The 18,743-nt window shown below is 40.6% G+C and overlaps 1 protein-coding gene across 2 annotated transcripts in view; it reads left to right on the forward strand.

The window, feature by feature from the left end:
* Nucleotides 1-18,743, forward strand: part of LOC130105363 (inactive dipeptidyl peptidase 10-like) — a 118,525-nt gene that overhangs the window by 69,722 nt on the left and 30,060 nt on the right. For both annotated transcript variants that reach the window (XM_056271348.1, XM_056271349.1), the window contains exons 7-14: nt 1,949-2,030; nt 5,920-6,040; nt 6,946-7,100; nt 10,873-10,970; nt 11,041-11,164; nt 14,100-14,138; nt 14,218-14,325; nt 16,384-16,475. In XM_056271348.1, coding sequence (XP_056127323.1) covers nt 1,949-2,030; nt 5,920-6,040; nt 6,946-7,100; nt 10,873-10,970; nt 11,041-11,164; nt 14,100-14,138; nt 14,218-14,325; nt 16,384-16,475 — 819 coding nt within the window. The remainder of the gene's footprint in view (nt 1-1,948; nt 2,031-5,919; nt 6,041-6,945; nt 7,101-10,872; nt 10,971-11,040; nt 11,165-14,099; nt 14,139-14,217; nt 14,326-16,383; nt 16,476-18,743) is intronic.

Consider the following 18,743-nt stretch of genomic DNA (forward strand, 5'->3'; position numbering starts at 1 on the left):
AAGTACACATTGATGGCCTAAGACACGAAACGAGCGGTTTGTGTGAGAAAACGAACAGTATTTATATCGTTTTTACCTCTTGTAACGCGCAGACCGAAGCGCCGGCGCCCTCAGATCACTTGGACGTGGCTGTGTTTACAAGAGGTAAAAACAATATAAATACTGTTCGTTTTCTCACACAAACCGCTCGTTTCGTGTCTTAGGCCATCAATGTGTACTTACATTTACGAGTCATTAAATCATGTTTAATTTGGACTTCTCTGTGCATGCTCTTTGAGGTGGTGACCATAGACCTGCATTATATGACTGACAGACAAGAACGGTTTGACCTAAAAATATCACAATTGAAAATACTGTGGACACAAAGACACCTACATCTTGGATGCCCTTGAGGTAAGCTAAAACATATCAAAAATTTATTTCAAAGTGAACTATCCCTTTAATAAACGTAAGTTTATTATCGCTCGCTAAAGCGCCAAAAGCGTAAAAAATAAAGCCTCACATTGATAAAGCCTCACAAATAACATGCAAGTATTGAGGCCCCAGACAACAGTCATTTAGTAATAGCCTATATTCTTTCTTCTTTTTTTACCTACACACCAGTGTGAATATTTTTGTTTTTGCATTTCAAATAGGGCCAATTTATAGGCTTCTCCTAGGCTTACGTTTTTAAATTACAAAGGGCCTACTGATGTTTTTGTTATTGTATTTTCAATATTATAGGCTATTATTTGTCCATAAACACACCATTTGTTTGAAAAAAACATATTTTGTCATCCTTGCTGCAAGCTTACAAGAGCGATAATATCATTAAATGTGAAGGGGGGCCCTAAAATATTTTCTTGGGAAAAAGGGGGTCTCAGACAAAAAAAGGTTGGGAACCACTGGTCTACGCAACTACCTCTTTCAAGCCCCGTAAATGTAGTAAAGACATCATAAAAGTAATCCATGTGACTCCAGTGGTTTAACCTTAATTTTATGAAGCGACACGAGTGGTTTGTTCTGTGGTTTGCAAAAAAACAACATAATCTACCACTTTATTTACAAAATATTAATCTTCAAGTAAAGTAAAGTGAAGTCAAAAATAAAAAAAAGCTTAAAAGCATTGAAAAAGTCTTAAATTTGATAATCTCAAATTAAGGCCTTTAAAGCCTTGAATTTGGTATACAAAGTCTTGGATCTCGTTACAAAGGTCTTATATATTTTTTGCCTTTCCTTGGATTAAGTTCATACCGTAAGAAAATGAACTGTTACTAATGTAGGCTAATTAAAAATTCATGCAGCGTAAAGCGCCTTTCAGATAGAATTTCCTGAGCTGTACGATACAAGTTTGAGGTCGTATAAGGACATCATCAGAAAAGCTGTGTCATGGAGACATATCTCCATTCGAGTTGACATGTCAGGTGTGTTTTAACAGTCGGGTAGCTTGTAGGTAGGCAATGTGTGTAAACATAGTTTTGATATGTGCCCCCCATGAATAGCTCTACACCTGTTCAATTTTCTTAAGTGGGGTAGAGGTATAGTTTTCAAATGTGTTATTAAAAAAGATAACACATCTTCTCATATTACAAATCAAATGTGTGTTATCAGAATAGGCCTACACACACGTGCGCGTGCACACTACAACGCGGTTGCGTATTTATTTAAATATGACTGATTATTTAAATAAAATGTTTTATTTAATTCAAGTAGCCTACTTGTACATAATTATTTTCTAGGGGTTTCAAATTTATACAGATTTGACATTTTCCCCTCATACTTCTGTCGGAATGGGTACGAAGTTGGCATTGAATTTAATTTGAAATGGTATTAAAAAGCCTTGAATTTAAGTTGGAGGATCCTGGGGGTACCCTGTTGAACAGGCGTTGCGACAAGCATCTAGTGCAGCAGAAATGTAAAAGCTGTTGTTACAATGTCAATTTGAATGTTGTCGTGTGTGTGTGTGTAGGGAGGTTTTGCAGCTGGATCCTCCAGAGGTGTTGAACTCTAAACTGCAGCATGCAGAGTGGGGCATTCAGGGCCAGCAGCTGGTGAGCTCAACTTTTACTATCAACTAGGGATGCACCAATACCACTTTTACTATCAACTAGGGATGCATCGATACCACTTTTACTATCAACTAGGGATGCACCGATACCACTTTTACTATCAACTAGGGATGTACCAATACCACTTTTACTATCTACTAGGGATGCATCGATACCACTTTTACTATCAACTAGGGATGCACCAATACCACTTTTACTATCTACTAGGGATGCACCAATACCACTTTTACTATCAACTAGGGATGCATCGATACCACTTTTACTATCAACTAGGGATGCACCAATACCACTTTTACTATCAACTAGGGATGTACCAATACCACTTTTACTATCTACTAGGGATGCATCGATACCACTTTTACTATCTACTAGGGATGCACCAATACCACTTTTACTATCAACTAGGGATGCACCAATACCACTTTTACTATCAACTAGGGATGCACCGATACCACTTTTACTATCAACTAGGGATGCATCGATACCACTTTTACTATCACCTAGGGATGCACCAATACCACTTTTACTATCTACTAGGGATGCACCAATACCACTTTTACTATCAACTAGGGATGCACCGATACCACTTTTACTATCAACTAGGGATGCACCAATACCACTTTTACTATCAACTAGGGATGCACCAATACCACTTTTACTATCTACTAGGGATGCATCGATACCACTTTTACTATCAACTAGGGATGCACCAATACCACTTTTACTATCAACTAGGGATGCACCAATACCACTTTTACTATCAACTAGGGATGCACCAATACCACTTTTATTATCAACTAGGGATGCACCAATACCACTTTTACTATCTACCACGAATGCACCGATACCACTTTTACTATCTACTAGGGATGCACCAATACCACTTTAATTATCAACTTGGGATGCACTGATACCACTTTTACTGTCAACTAGGGATATACCAATACCACTTTTACTGTCAACTAGGGATGCACCGATACCACTTTTTTTCAGACCAAGTACAAGTACTTACATTTGGGTACTTGCCAATACCAAGTACCGATATGATTACTTAATAATACCATTAGCAATTCTTCTAGCAATGTTTTATTTTCATCAGATGTTTTTACTTTCTGACTGTAACAAAGTAAATAGGCCTATACACCTTGTATAATAAAATTGCTTGTGTTAAAGGAGCTATTTCTCACCCCTCCTCTTGACAATTTAGCAGAGCATAGTTTGCAGTCTTCTCTACTTTTATCATCATCGCTTATATGAAAATATCTCCAAACGGCTGACATTACTCCTCCTCTGACTGCCTGCTCATCTGAGGAGAGGTTAGGCTAATGTCACGTTGCCATAAGGGGCCGTTCATATTTCACGTGTTTTTTGCGCGTGCAAATTTGTTATTTCAAATGTAGGCGCACGGCAAGCGCGCTCGTTTTTCCAGCCGCGCCTATGTTCATGGTTGCATTATAGCAACGACAAACGCCACAGGAGCGCAAGCGCTTGTGGAAAGAAGGAGAAACATTTTATGGAAACGGTGCGGCCGCGCTTTCCAAACGCGACATGTGAACGGCCCCTTAAAGTGGTATCGAGTGGGGTTGTATCGGGGTAGTTTTACAAGTACACGAGTACTGGTATCGGTGCATCCCTACTATCAGCCATAACTATAATTGCATCCGAAAATGCATATTCTCTTGATTAGGTACTTATTTTGAATGATTACGTACTTTGCGAGTGCTAAAAAAGTGTGTTCTATATAGTATGAAATTCATGCTTAACTATGAATGTCTCATGGGATAGTTAAGTGTCCATCATAGGGTGACCAGACGTCCCGGAAAATTCGGGACAGTCCCGAAATCTAAGCTGTTGTCCCGAATCCGGCCCCAATTGTCCCGGATATTATACAAAAGCAAAATCTTGAGTAGTTATTGTCTGATAAAACATTAAAAACATTTCTTTTTATGAAGCATTGATAAGCTAATTTACGCACTGTTACAACAGTCATTTTTAGGGGTGTGACGAGATCTCGTGCCACGAGATCTCGCGAGACTAAATATGACGAGATTTCTCGTCGAGTGAAAAAGCTGTCTCGCGATATCCCCATTAATATTCCACCGCTACACTCACATTCGCCTAAACTATCGTTTTGTTGTTTTTATAAAAAAATAAAAACCATTATAAACTAATGCAAAAGTCTGCTCTGCTCATCCAGCACGAGTTGCCGTTGCAATAAGTGCAGCACGAATCACAGTTCACTGATCGCGTGACGATGGCGGAGGATTCGTTGCGCAACAGACTAAACGTCTGGTAAATGTCTTATCTTGTAGAATGGGCGCTCAGCACCGCTGCTCCCTATACGCACGGTCACGAATTTGTAAGTGAAAGTAAAACACAAGCTCCCTGATGTGCATTGCGCACAAATTAGGCTGCATACATAAAATAATCCGTCTCCCAATACCCATCTCTGGACTGTTTATTTGCGGCTCTGGTCTCTGTTGGCACTGCGAATATTGAGAGAGCACTGTAACGTACAAAGGACAACAGACAAGGGAGGCTCCGTTTCTGAACTTATAATCGGAACGCAAGAACAACTGTAGACAAACAGCCTTGTTTCTCTCGGCCTTTTCCGAACTCACCGCATTAACCCTATAACTGCCGGTGCAAAATAAAACCGCAATTTCACAACAATTATAAAGAGTCTGTGTGCTAACTTTGATTATGGTTGCACTCGCACTTATTGTTTGCACTTAATAAGACTAAGAGAAAACAGTTATTTATTTTTGTTATTTATACGGTTTTTATTTCTCTGTTAAATGTGTGTTAAAAGGAGTTCAGTTAGGAGGTCACACACAGCCTCAATCAGAAGTTCTGAAAGCTCTTAAATGTACAGTAAGGTCTGAAGAGACTAATGTGAAATTATACAGGAGAAAAGCCAGTCAATAAAAACCTTTTACAGTGCTTGAATATTGTTTTCTTTCAATGCATTTGATAATTCATACTCATAAAGTAGACCTGAAATGACATGCATTAGAAGATTATTAGTTAAAACATTGAAAAATGCACCTGCATACTATTTTTCCAGCCATGAATTTTGTCATTGAGGATTTCTGAAAAATTGTGCAAAAATCTCGTCTCGTCTCGTTCTCGTGAGCCCAATCTCGTGTCTAGTCTCGTCTCGTGAGATAAGCGTCTCGTCACACCCCTAGTCATTTTTGTTGTTTTTTCACAATGAAATGTGAGTTCATGATTTTAATGTTGTTTTTTCTGGCAGACTAAAGACTAATGACAGACTGTTGATCTTTGAATAAAAATATGTTTGGTTTGAAATTCATTATCTTTTATTATAGGCTATGTAGTCTAATATCATAGTAGGCCTACCCGATGTATTATGGAGTGCAGCAGAGCAGCATCAAGAATATCAAATATTGTGGGGACTTTATTGTTTATCGATATCTATGGTGGTTAATAGCCCTGCTATCAACACTTACCGTTTACCTCCAGATACTCACACACTCCTTAAATACTTGAGCTGTTGATTTCAGAGAGACAATCTATAACACTAAATGTGTTTACAACTAGTGTTTCTTGTTGTACTTTGATTTGTTGTTTTAAATAATTTCTACATTGTGTGCGTATGGTCCAGTTATGTTCATATCATGTTTTTAGAGTAAGGTAAGGAGAAGGTTTAGAGCAGATCAAACTCAGTTCACGACGTGTCTATAAGCAGTGTGTCAGAGCACATTCAATAACACTAAATTAAACACAGCCAAGTTTAAGTCATGGTTTAGTATTTTGAGTTGGACTTCCAGTAATTTTCAAAGTGTGAAATGCTACTGTGCACGATCGAGATTCGCTTTGTAAATGTCTTGTGTGTGTGTGTGTGTAGGTGTACATATTTGAGAATAATATTTACTATCAGTCGGACGTCAGGAGTAACTCGCTGAGATTGACCTCATCTGGGAAGGAGGGCATCATCTATAACGGCATTGCTGATTGGCTCTATGAAGGTGAGACTTTGCTCTGTTATATATGAGATGATTTAAGGAATATATGACAAGATGATGATTAGAGCTGCACCATTTTTGATAAATTGAGAATCACACATTTTTGGTTTAAAATTAGATCACAATTCTCCCACGATTCTGAATAGACAACCAAAAAAAAAATCATGTCATTTACTAGAGGTTCAAAATGTGACAAAAGGTTAATTGCTGCAGTTTATTTAAAAATATTAAATTAATTTGAATACTTTTTTAAAATTTGGTTTGAATGAACGATTCAATGACTCATAAAGGCCTGTTTTATTACTCGGTGAGTCAGCATTTTTGAACAAATATTTTGAATGAATGATTCAATGACAAATACATGTCTTAAGTCGCCACCTACTGGTGTAACGATGTAATTGATGCGATATTTATTTAAAGCGTCAAATTACTTTCAAACGGTCATTTACTATATTTTGATCGCTACTGTAGACATCAGTGTTTATATCCGAACTATAAACTTTTATCCAGTACTTCTGTGATAAATAATATGAATTAATGTAACCGAAATAATGAAACTGTGTGGGTGAAAAGACAGTTTCATACCTAAACATGACAACTTCTCTCTCTGGATCAGCAGATCTGAATGTTCGCTGTGTTGTCAAAGATTTAATAGACACAGCCGAATCGCTGTCATATAGGAATAAGATCACGTGTCTGAATCAAGATTGCGATCTTTTAATGATTAATCGTGCAGCTGTAATGATGATGCACGTTTCCTCTGGTGCGACACACAGATGAAGATGAGTGACGTGATGCTCAGGTGTTTGTGTTTGACTCCAGTGTGAGATCTCATACATAACAGATAACTGAACCTATTGTAAAATACCAAATGACCAATTGCAATTACCACAAACACGCATGCTCAGAGGAGGTCCTGCACACGCATGTGGCGCACTGGTGGTCACCTGACGGCGAGCGCCTGGCGTTTCTGGTCCTGAATGACAGTCTGGTGCCGAACATGGTGTTGCCCTCTTTCACTGGCTCTACGTACCCGAAAGGCAAACAGTACCCGTATCCGAAGGTAAGTTTGACCTTCACATTCTCATGGTCGGATGTGTTACCCAGCGGGGTGGGGAAAGTGAAGGCACAGCGTTATTTAATGTAAAAAAGGAAATAATAGGGCTTTTCACTAGGGGTGGAACGGTACACAGAAGTCACGGTTCGGTTCATACCTCGGTTCAGACATCACGGTTCGGTACAATGGAGGGAAAAGCTAAACAAAAATGCAGAACGCATTGTATTTTTTAAATACATTTTATTAATAAAGGCATAGAACCAGTTTATTTGTAGTGCACTGACAATAGTTTTATATAATTAGTTTATTAATTAAATTAATAAAAAGACAAAAAGACCTTGCGATATGTTTGGTAATTGTACCTGAATTAATTTAAAATAATTTGCTATATTTCAGATCAATATATTTGTTTTCCTTAATTTTAATTAACATTATTAATTAACAATATAACATTATTCTCATCTAAATTATAAATAATTGATTTCTGTATAAAATAATACTACCATTAAAAACGCATTTGATTTTCTTTTTTTAATCAATGTAGAATGTTTAAGATTAGTGCTCCGAGGACGAGAAATGAAAACCAATGCAATATGACGAATGTCCAAAAGATGGGACCCACAGACTGTTGGATAAATATGTTTAGCTTTTAAAACAGTGTGTGTGTGTGTGTGTATGTGATTTTGGTTGGGTGACAGTTGTAGGTTACAGTTTGAGTTTACAGTGTGACAAAAGCACAATGTTGTGTTTTATTGCGAGTGTACACAAATATAAGTAAACACTTTGCAGGTTTAATGATCTGTATGAACAAAATGACGGAGTATGTTTTTTATGTTTCCACTGTTCGATCGCGCCCGCGCCCCTCTCTCACACACACACACACACACACACACACACACACACACACACACACACACACACACACACACACACAAGTTCGATCGCGCCCACGCCTCTCTCTCACACACACACACACACAGAGTTCGATCGCGCCCGCGTCTCTCTCTCTCTCTCTCTCTCTCTCTCTCTCTCTCTCTCTCTCTCTCTCTCTCTCTCTCACACACACACACACACACAAGTTCGATCGCGCCCACGCCTCTCTCTCACACACACACACACACACACACAGTTCGATCGCGCCCGCGTCTCTCTCTCTCTCTCTCTCTCTCTCTCTCTCTCACGCACACACACACACACAGAGTTCGATCGCGCCCACGTCTCTCTCTCTCTCTCTCTCTCTCTCTCTCTCTCTCTCTCTCTCTCTCTCTCTCTCTCTCTCACTCACTCACGCACACACACACACACACACACACACACTCCAGCATTGCAATCTTGACATCGCCTGTTCATTATGCGGTCACACCAAACGCGAATAGAGCGTCAAATTCGCGTCTATCGCGTCTAGTTCGACGCTAGTCCAAAGCGAATGGGCTCTATGCACGGCGGTATTTCCGGTGAAGGTCTAAGGATGCTGGATTACTTCCGCCGATCGTAGAGTCCAATGCTATACCGAGAATTTATATTGGTTTTTATAGTCTATTGCTATACTAAAGAAACGTTAGTCACAAAAACAGACACCCCTCATTTTGTTTATGCTTCTCTGTTTATTATATTAAATAAACATAACTATATATAAAATTACATCTAAACGTATTAAAGTTTCGTTTCAAAGACGGGAGGACAGTAAATTTTGAAGACTCTACCATAATCCCGTTTTCCTCGGTTTTCCTCCGCTTTAAATCTCCCCAACCGGAAACTGAAGAGCATCCTTGCGTCAAATGCGGAACTTATGCGTGCATATAGCCTATAGGACGCGCGTATAAAGCCAAATAGTACAGATTATGTGTCCCTAAAGAACCCGCGTATCTAACGGTAGTTCCGCATTACATTAATTAATTTGCACGCGAGTTTTATTTATTTTTATACCGTGTATTCTCCGTGTAAATTCGTGCACCGAACCGTGACGCCCGTACCGTTTCGGTTCAATACGAATACATGTACCGTTCCACCCCTACTTTTCACACTGCGCTGATTCCTGGGTTATTGTCATTATAAACCCTGCTTTTGACCCTGGGTAGAGGAATGTTTCAAACTTGTAATTTAGACGCTCCAGAGCAGGATTATGGGTGTTTGACACCGCAAGCTTGAGCTTCACGTCAGCGTAACTACATCGTCACTGTGCCTGTAGACGTGCGAGAGTATTCACACTGGAAACGTCTGTACAGGCAACATACAGGTGAAACTCGAAAAATTAGAATATGGTGCAAAAGTTCATTTATTTCAGTAATTCAACTTAAAAGGTGAAACTAATATATTATATAGACTCATTACATGCAAAGTGAGATATTTCAAGCATTTTGATGATTATGGCTTACAGCTTATGAAAACCTTTTCACAATATTCTAATTTTGAATTTGGGGTTTTCATAACTGTAAGTCATAATCATCAAAATTATAACAAATAAAGGCTTGAAATATCTCACTTTGCATGTAATGAGTCTATATAATATATTAGTTTCACCTTTTAAGTTGAATTACTGAAATAAATGAACTTTTGCACCATATTCGAATTTTTCGAGTTTCACCTGTATAAGCGAGCATTTCTTTACAAAAACAACTATAAATTTGTTTTTAGAAGTTGGTCATTCATAAACTAGTCTTGAAAGTTTGTTAAGATGGGGAGGTGTACAACATGCGCATGTAAATGTTAAACAACAAAAGCAACCAAGAAAACAGCTTGAAGAAAACAACCCAGAAGCGCTGCGCTGTTACACTAGTGAACTCACTCGAGGCCCACAGAGAAGGGAATGAAGAGTTGAATAAAGTCGTTATTTTGGTTTGTTTTTTGAGCACAAAAAGTATTCTCGTCGCTTGATAAACTTAAGGTTGAGCCACTGTAGTCACTCGGACTATTTTAACGATGTCTTTAATAACTTTTCTGGGCCGGCAAGTTTTGATCCCTTAGAAGCCTATGGAGGAGTGATCCAGCTCTCAGATTTAATCTGAGAGCTTAATTTATCTTAATTTGTGTCCCGAAGATGAACGAAAGTCTTACGGGGAACAACATGAGGGCGAGTAATTACTGACAGAGTTTTCATTTTGGGGTGAACTATCCCTTTAACAACCGCGCCCAAAAAAAAAGTGAAACGGACATTTGTTCCACTTTTGCACTGTTAACCCAGCGCTGCAGAGCCGAACATGTGCAGTGTGCCCTGATCTGTGCCTGTGACATAAGGTGATGACACTGAGGCCCAGAGCGTGCTCGAGACATTCAGACATTTTGAAGTGTATGTTGTAGGAAATATCCGTAGGAAGCTGTATGTTGTAGGAAATATCCGATTTGTTTTGTCATCTTTCCTTGGTGAATTTTTTATTATTATTTTTGTTCTTGATGTTATTTTAAATTACTGTTGTCCATCAATTCATCGCATCCAAAATAAAAGTTTGTGTTTACATAAAATATATGTGTGTATTGTGTATTATTATTTTGTATATATAAATACACACACATGCATGTATATATTTAAGAATATTTTTTTTATTTATATATAAAATATTTATATTTGTATATAATATAAATTATATATAAATATATACATTATATACATGCAAATGTTTCCTAAATAGATACATGCATATATGTGTATTTATATATACAATATAATAATACACAATACACACACACACATATTATGTAAACACACACTTTTATTTTGTATGTGATTAATCATTGCCCAGCACTATTTTAATGTAAGTGTTGACGTGTGTTGTGTTTGCAGGCTGGGCAACCCAATCCAATGGTCAAACTATTTGTAGTCAACCTGTACGGACCGACACACACGCTAGAACTCACACCACCAGATGAACTCAAGCTCAGGTATAGTGCTGGTGTGTTTGTGTCTGTGATGGAGGCTGGAGCAGGTGTGTGACGCTCTCTGTGTCTGTAGGGAACACTATGTGGTGATGGTGAAGTGGATCAGTAAGACCAAGACAGCAGTGCGCTGGTTAAACCGGCCGCAGAACGTCTCGATTCTGACGGTCTGTGACTCTACTACTGGAGCCTGCATCAAGGTACACACACACACATTCACTCACACACACACACATGCACACTACTCACACATTCATTTACACACACACACTCAAACAAGTGTTCATACGCATAGTCGCACACACATGTACTCGCACACGCTCAAACACACATGTATACACAAACACGCACAAGCAATTGCATTTACACACACACACACAAGCACTCACACATGCGCAAACACACACACACACACACACGCACACAAGCACTCACATGCACACACCCACACAAGCACACACAAAAGCACTCACACATGCACTCGCACACGCGTACTCACACGCACACACACACACACACAAGCACTCACACATGCACTATCACATACAAGCACTCGCACACGCACAAACAAACATGCACAAGCACTCGCATACACAAGTACATGCACACACACACACACACACACACACACACACACACACAAGCACTCACTCCTGCACTCTCACACACAAGTACTCGCACACGCACAAACACACATGTACAAGCACTCGCATTCACAAGCACACACACACATGCACTCACTCATCCACTCTCACACACAAGTACTCGTACACGCACAAACACACATGCACAAGCATTGCATGCACAAGTACATGCACACACACACAAGCATTCACACATGCACTCTCACACACAAGTATTCGCACACGCACAAACAAACATGCACAAGCACTCGCATACACAAGTACATGCACACACACAAGCATTCACACATGCACACACACACACACACACACACACACACACACACACACAAGCACCCACACATACACACACACACACACACACACACACACAAGCACTCACACATGCACTCACACATGCACTCTCACACACAAGTATTCGCACACGCACAAACAAACATGCACAAGCACTCGCATACACAAGTACATGCACACACACAAGCATTTACACATGCACACACACACACACACACACAAGCACTCACACATGCGCACACACACACACGCGCACACAAGCACTCACATGCACACACCCACACAAGCACACACAAAAGCACTCACACATGCACTCGCACACGCGTACTCACACGCACACACACACACACAAGCACTCACACATGCACTATCACATACAAGCACTCGCACACGCACAAACAAACATGCACAAGCACTCGCATACACAAGTACATGCACACACACACACACACACACACACACACACAAGCACTCACTCCTGCACTCTCACACACAAGTACTCACACACGCACAAACACACATGTACAAGCACTCGCATTCACAAGCACACACACACATGCACTCACTCATCCACTCTCACACACAAGTACTCGTACACGCACAAACACACAAGCACAAGCATTGCATGCACAAGTACATGCACACACACACAAGCATTCACACATGCACACACACACACAAGCACTCACACATGCACACACACACACACACATGCACTCTCACACACAAGTATTCGCACACCCACAAACAAACATGCACAAGCACTCGCATACACAAGTACATGCACACACACAAGCATTCACACATGCACACACACACACACACACACACACACACACACAAGCACCCACACATACACACACACACACACACACACACACACACACACACAAGCACTCACACATGCACTCACACATGCACTCTCACACACAAGTATTCGCACACGCACAAACAAACATGCACAAGCACTCGCATACACAAGTACATGCACACACACAAGCATTCACACATGCACACACACACACACACACACACACAAGCACTCACACATGCGCACACACACACACACACACACACACACACACACACACACACGCACACAAGCACTCACATGCACACACCCACACAAGCACACACAAAAGCACTCACACATGCACTCGCACACGCGTACTCACACGCACACACACACACACACAAGCACTCACACATGCACTATCACATACAAGCACTCGCACACGTACAAACAAACATGCACAAGCACTCGCATACACAAGTACATGCACACACACACACACACACACACACACACACAAGCACTCACTCCTGCACTCTCACACACAAGTACTCACACACGCACAAACACACATGTACAAGCACTCGCATTCACAAGCACACACACACATGCGCTCACTCATCCACTCTCACACACAAGTACTCGTACACGCACAAACACACATGCACAAGCATTGCATGCACAAGTACATGCACACACACACAAGCATTCACACATGCACACACACACACACAAGCACTCACACATGCACACACACAAACACACACACAAGCACTCACACATGCACTCTCACACACAAGTATTTGCACACGCACAAACAAACATGCACAAGCACTCGCATACACAAGTACATGCACACACACAAGCATTCACACATGCACACACACACACACACACACACACACACACACACAAGCACCCACACATACACACACACACACACACAAGCACTCACACATGCACTCTCACACACAAGTATTCGCACACGCACAAACAAACATGCACAAGCACTCGCATACACAAGTACATGCACATACACAAGCATTCACACATGCACACACACACACAAGCACTCACACATGCACTCTCACACACAAGTACTCACACACGCACAAACATTCGCATACACAAGTACATGCACACACACACAAGCACTCACACATGCACACACACACACACACAAGCACTCACACATGCACTCTCACACACAAGTACTCGCACACGCACAAACACACATGCACAAGCACTCGCATACACAAGTACATGCACACATGCACTCGCACACATGCACACTCACAAGCACAAACAATCACACATGCACAAGAACATGCGCACATATTCACACGTACTCAGACTAACACACAAGCTGATGATGATTATGATGGTGATGATGTTTCGTTTCAGAGGCATGAGGAAACATCAGAAGTTTGGCTCTCGAAACAGGTGAATCTCCACTAGATGTTTGCATGGTGATCTTCAGTCTCATGAGTTTAATGCATCTCGTGTTCCATGGCTGCTCCAGAACCAGGAACCGTTCTTCTCACGGGACGGCAGCCGCTTCTTCCTGACGGTCCCGGTGAAGCAGGGAGGACGTGGAGACTTTCACCACATCGCCATGTTCACCTCTCAGGTACACATGTATGCTAGGAGCAGGGTTTGAAATGAACACTCGCCAAACGCTGTCAAATCACGAGCCAATCTGGCGTGTTTCTGTGTTTACTCACTTTGCTGGGGAAGTTCGTGTAAGACAAATCTGCGCGGATTTAGCGCAAATCCTCAACTCGTGATCCTCATGATATATTAAATACAGCGTATTGTAGAATCTGCTCATTTCTGGCTTACTTGAACACACACGTCACTACGCAACACATAACGGCGCGCTTGTTCACTTGCATTGAAGTAATAGCGAATATTAAAAAGCATTTGGTGAACAGAAAACACATTATTATTTTCCAACATCCGACATGTTCTGTGTCCTGGATTGATCTGTCCACATAAAACACATTTTTGTGTTTCTGGATGACAGGATTTTGTTTGAATAAGAAATGAATGTATGAAATCCAAAATGTATTATATATATATATATATATATATATATATATATATATATATATAGTGTATATATATTAGGGCTGCATGATATTGAAGAAAAATCCGATATGCGATATCTCAGTAAATATTGCGATATTCGATATGCAATACGATAAAGCTTAAAGTGTGTAAAATAAACTTAAATTATCTTTAAAGTGTAATTAAAATGATATAACCTACATTACCTGTTCACATTCTTTTTGTGTCAAGAAAGCATCCCTACAGCTTCTGGAAGTGAACAGCAGTGTTTTACTGAAGCATAAGAAGTGTTGTTTTAACATCAGGGTAAACCACAGGGTTCAGGGTTTCAGTTAGGCCTACATTAGGTTTATTTAACAACAGAATATACGTACGTGTATATATATTTATTAGGGTTGGGTATCGGTTGGGTTTTAAGTAACATATGGTAATAATAAAACCAATATAAAATAAAAAAAATTACATAACATTTTACACATTTACATAATATCAAATAAAACAATATTGTATCAAACAATGTAATAATACTGGAGATTAATAGAGATTACTAGCAGGCAGAGCTGCCAACTCTCACGCATTGACCGTGAGACTCACGCAATTGACCCTTTTCACACGCTCTCACGCACGCCACACATCCATTTTCCTTCTTATACTGTCTATGCCATTTTCTCACGCAGAGAAAAATCGCGGACAAAGAGGACACTGACACCGACAGACAAGGTTACTTTTGATATGGAACAAATCCACAGCTGTCAGATTCTGTCAATATTTTTACGAGATTCACACAATAAATAACGTTTTTTGGCTCTTTGAAATGTGACAGATCGCTGTAGCGCGTCAGTTCAAACGGCACGTGATACAACAGCCTACAAATACAAATCCACTGCTTCTTAGCTACGCAGCGTTGAGTGAACCTATGAAAGAGAACATCTCTGGTTACTGGTGTAACCTATGTTCTCTCAATAGGGAACGAGACGCTGCCAAGCTCCTCACGCTGCCGACCAGCTTCCTTTTTCGGCAGAGAAATCTGAGGAGCAGATGGCGCGCGCGCGCCAACATATGAAGACATAAGTGCGTCGAGGCGGCGCCCGCGCCATCAGCCACTGAATTGGCTTGATTCTATATGGGATTCAGACTATCGGCACACCCAGAGGGCGTTCTGACGCGTAATTTTACACGTGAAATGCAGCCAAACCTTGCGATCAAGAGCGTGCATGCGAGACAGAGGAGACTGTGCATGTGTGTGTGTGCGTGTGTGTGTGTGCCTAATTAAGTGAGGCACCGAAATCAGGCACCGAAATTGTCGTTCTTATTCGGTCTGGTTACTACCGTTTACGTCGGAACCGGTTCCCTATTGGCACCGAGTTTCGGTATCCAACCCTAATATTTATATATATATACGGTATATAAAAGCTGTGACAGTTTATCTGGTTCATTTCTTATTTTTCTGGCTAGTATAAGTTCTGTATGGGCGGTAACTTAAAAATTTTGTAGCCAAATTGGCCGGTGAGTGAATGTTAATTTCAAACCCTGTCTAGGAGTGATGCCAATAATTGCACATCTGTTTGTACGGTCGATAGCGTCAGTCTGGTGTTGATGATGTCATGTGTCTGTTTAGGTGCGGGCAGATCAGAATGAGGTGCGTCATCTTACGTCAGGCAACTGGGAGGTGACGCAGATTCTGGCTTACGATGAGAACGCACAGACCATGTGAGTAAAACACGGCCGTGAACTCACTCCAACATACAAACCAGGATTTTTATGACAGTCATACTTGCGTAACATACATACAATACAATGTTTATTTATGAAGCACAACTTAAAAACAACCGAAGTTGACCAAAGTGCTGTACAAGGAAGAAAAAAAGAGAAGAATTTCAAACAATAAAACACAAGCTGTAAAATAAGTGGAACGCATAAAAGTAAAATCATAAAACAGCAAGTCAAGATATATTAAATATAGTCATGTGAAAAAACAAGTATGCTACATCCCATGGAAATTGTTTTATTTTTTGGCATATTTGGACAGGCAAACATTTGATTATATTAATAAAGTTGATATACTTGGACAAAACTACAAAGAAAATGAGCTTTTTCAATTATAGACTCTACAAAAGTCCCAATAGATATGAATTTCTTCTTTAGAAAAGTGAGTACATCCTTTCCTCAGTATCTAGTATTGCCCCGCTTTCGCAGAAGTTACATCTTGTAGGCATTTTGCATAATCGTCCACTCTAATGCTACGTTCACCGGACGCGAATAGCGCGTCAAATTCGCGTCTACCGCGTCTAGTTTGACGCTTGACCACTTTGTGTTAATTCGCGTGTCAATGGCGAAATTGACGCGCGTAAAAACAAAAGTTTGAAGCGAAATTTACGCGCGTCAGAGGCGAAAGTTTCGAGCATTGTTTATCGAGCATTAGCATTATTCGAGAGAGTCACCGCTCGTATATGCTCTGGAGAGCAGAAACAGCTGCGTAGGGGACATCGTCGCTGTACTCGGGTCCACCAGACCCTCCGGAGGGTTTCAGGAGTTTCACCATTTGTTCCAGGAGCTAGGTTTGGTGGACCTAACGGTGAGGACGCTGACGAGGACACCGTAGGCCGTGTAAAGCCTCGGCCTCGAGTGGTCGCTGCCTGACGAGCCCGCGCTCTACAGCCCGGCGCGAGGTTCACCCTCGCCCGCACATTTATTTGATAATAAATGGAGCCAGCCTCCAAAAGTGAAACCTGTCCTGTGATTTTTTTTATTTATTATACACTATGTGTTTGTTGTTTTTACATTAAAATAATAATGTTTCATATAATCTAAAATAGATATGGAATAAATAGCATTCAATACAAAATGAGTACTATCTCTCATATATTAAAATCGAGTTTTTATGTGAAAGATTTGCTTTGTTGTGCATTAGAACCACACCAGACATTTTAGTAATATTACAAAATAATTTATTAAAATAACAAACTTTCACTTCACCACGTGACAGCAGCAAGCAGGCTCCTGATTGGTTAACGCGGCGCGAATTGACGCAGAAGTTCAAATTTTTCAACTCGGGCGGCAGACGTGAATTCAAACGCGTCAAACGCGTGAATGCACAAATAGCACTAACTAAATCATTCGCGCGTAACGCGCTTCCGCGCCAGACGCTTCAATTCGCGCCATTCGCGCGAACTTGACGCGCGAATGAGCCGTATTCGCGTCTGCCGCGCCGCGCTCTACGCCTCATTCGCGCCGCAGGAATTTTTTACGCGCGTAACGCGTCTTTGCATTGACTTAACATTGAAATCACTCGCGCCTGACGCGCTATTCGCGTCCGGTGTGAACGTAGCATAACATTGGCTTGCTGGGATTTTTGACCTCTCTTCCATGCAATAGTCTTTCAGTTGCAAGATGTTTGCAGGTTTTCAGTGGGATTCAAATCTGGGCTTCGACTAGGCCATCCCATAACTCCCCATTTCTTCTTTTTGAGCCATTCTTTGGTGGATTTACTAACATGCTTAGGATCGTTGTCCTCGTTGAAAGGTCCACTTGCTGTTCAGCTTCAACTTTCAGACAGATGGCCTCACATTATCTTCAAGCACTCATTGATGTGATGCAGAATTCATAGTTGAATCAATGAATGCGTCCAGTCCCTGAGGCCACAAAGCAACCACAAACCATAACAATTCCCCCAGCATGCTTCACAGGCCGTATGAGGTTATTCTCCTTTGGTCTGCGCCAAACATTTCTTTTGGTACTTCTTTAGGGCTGGGCAAAAAAAAAAAAAATTCAATTAATCGTTTTTTCAAATGTGGTTGATTCAAAATCGATTCTCAAAGGCCACGAATCGATTATTATTATTATTTTTCATATTTATTTATCTATCACCCAAAAGCCAGTATTAGTTTCCCTGCACTGTTCATAGGCTTGTATGTGAATGAGATTTGATGTGTGTTTTATCTTAAACATAAAATAACCTGATCCTGTTTGATCAAGGCA

Source organism: Rhinichthys klamathensis, unplaced genomic scaffold, assembly GCF_029890125.1.
Source record: "Rhinichthys klamathensis goyatoka isolate OS25496 unplaced genomic scaffold, OSU_Roscu_1.1 h1tg000318l_1, whole genome shotgun sequence".
NCBI lineage: Eukaryota > Metazoa > Chordata > Actinopteri > Cypriniformes > Leuciscidae > Rhinichthys > Rhinichthys klamathensis.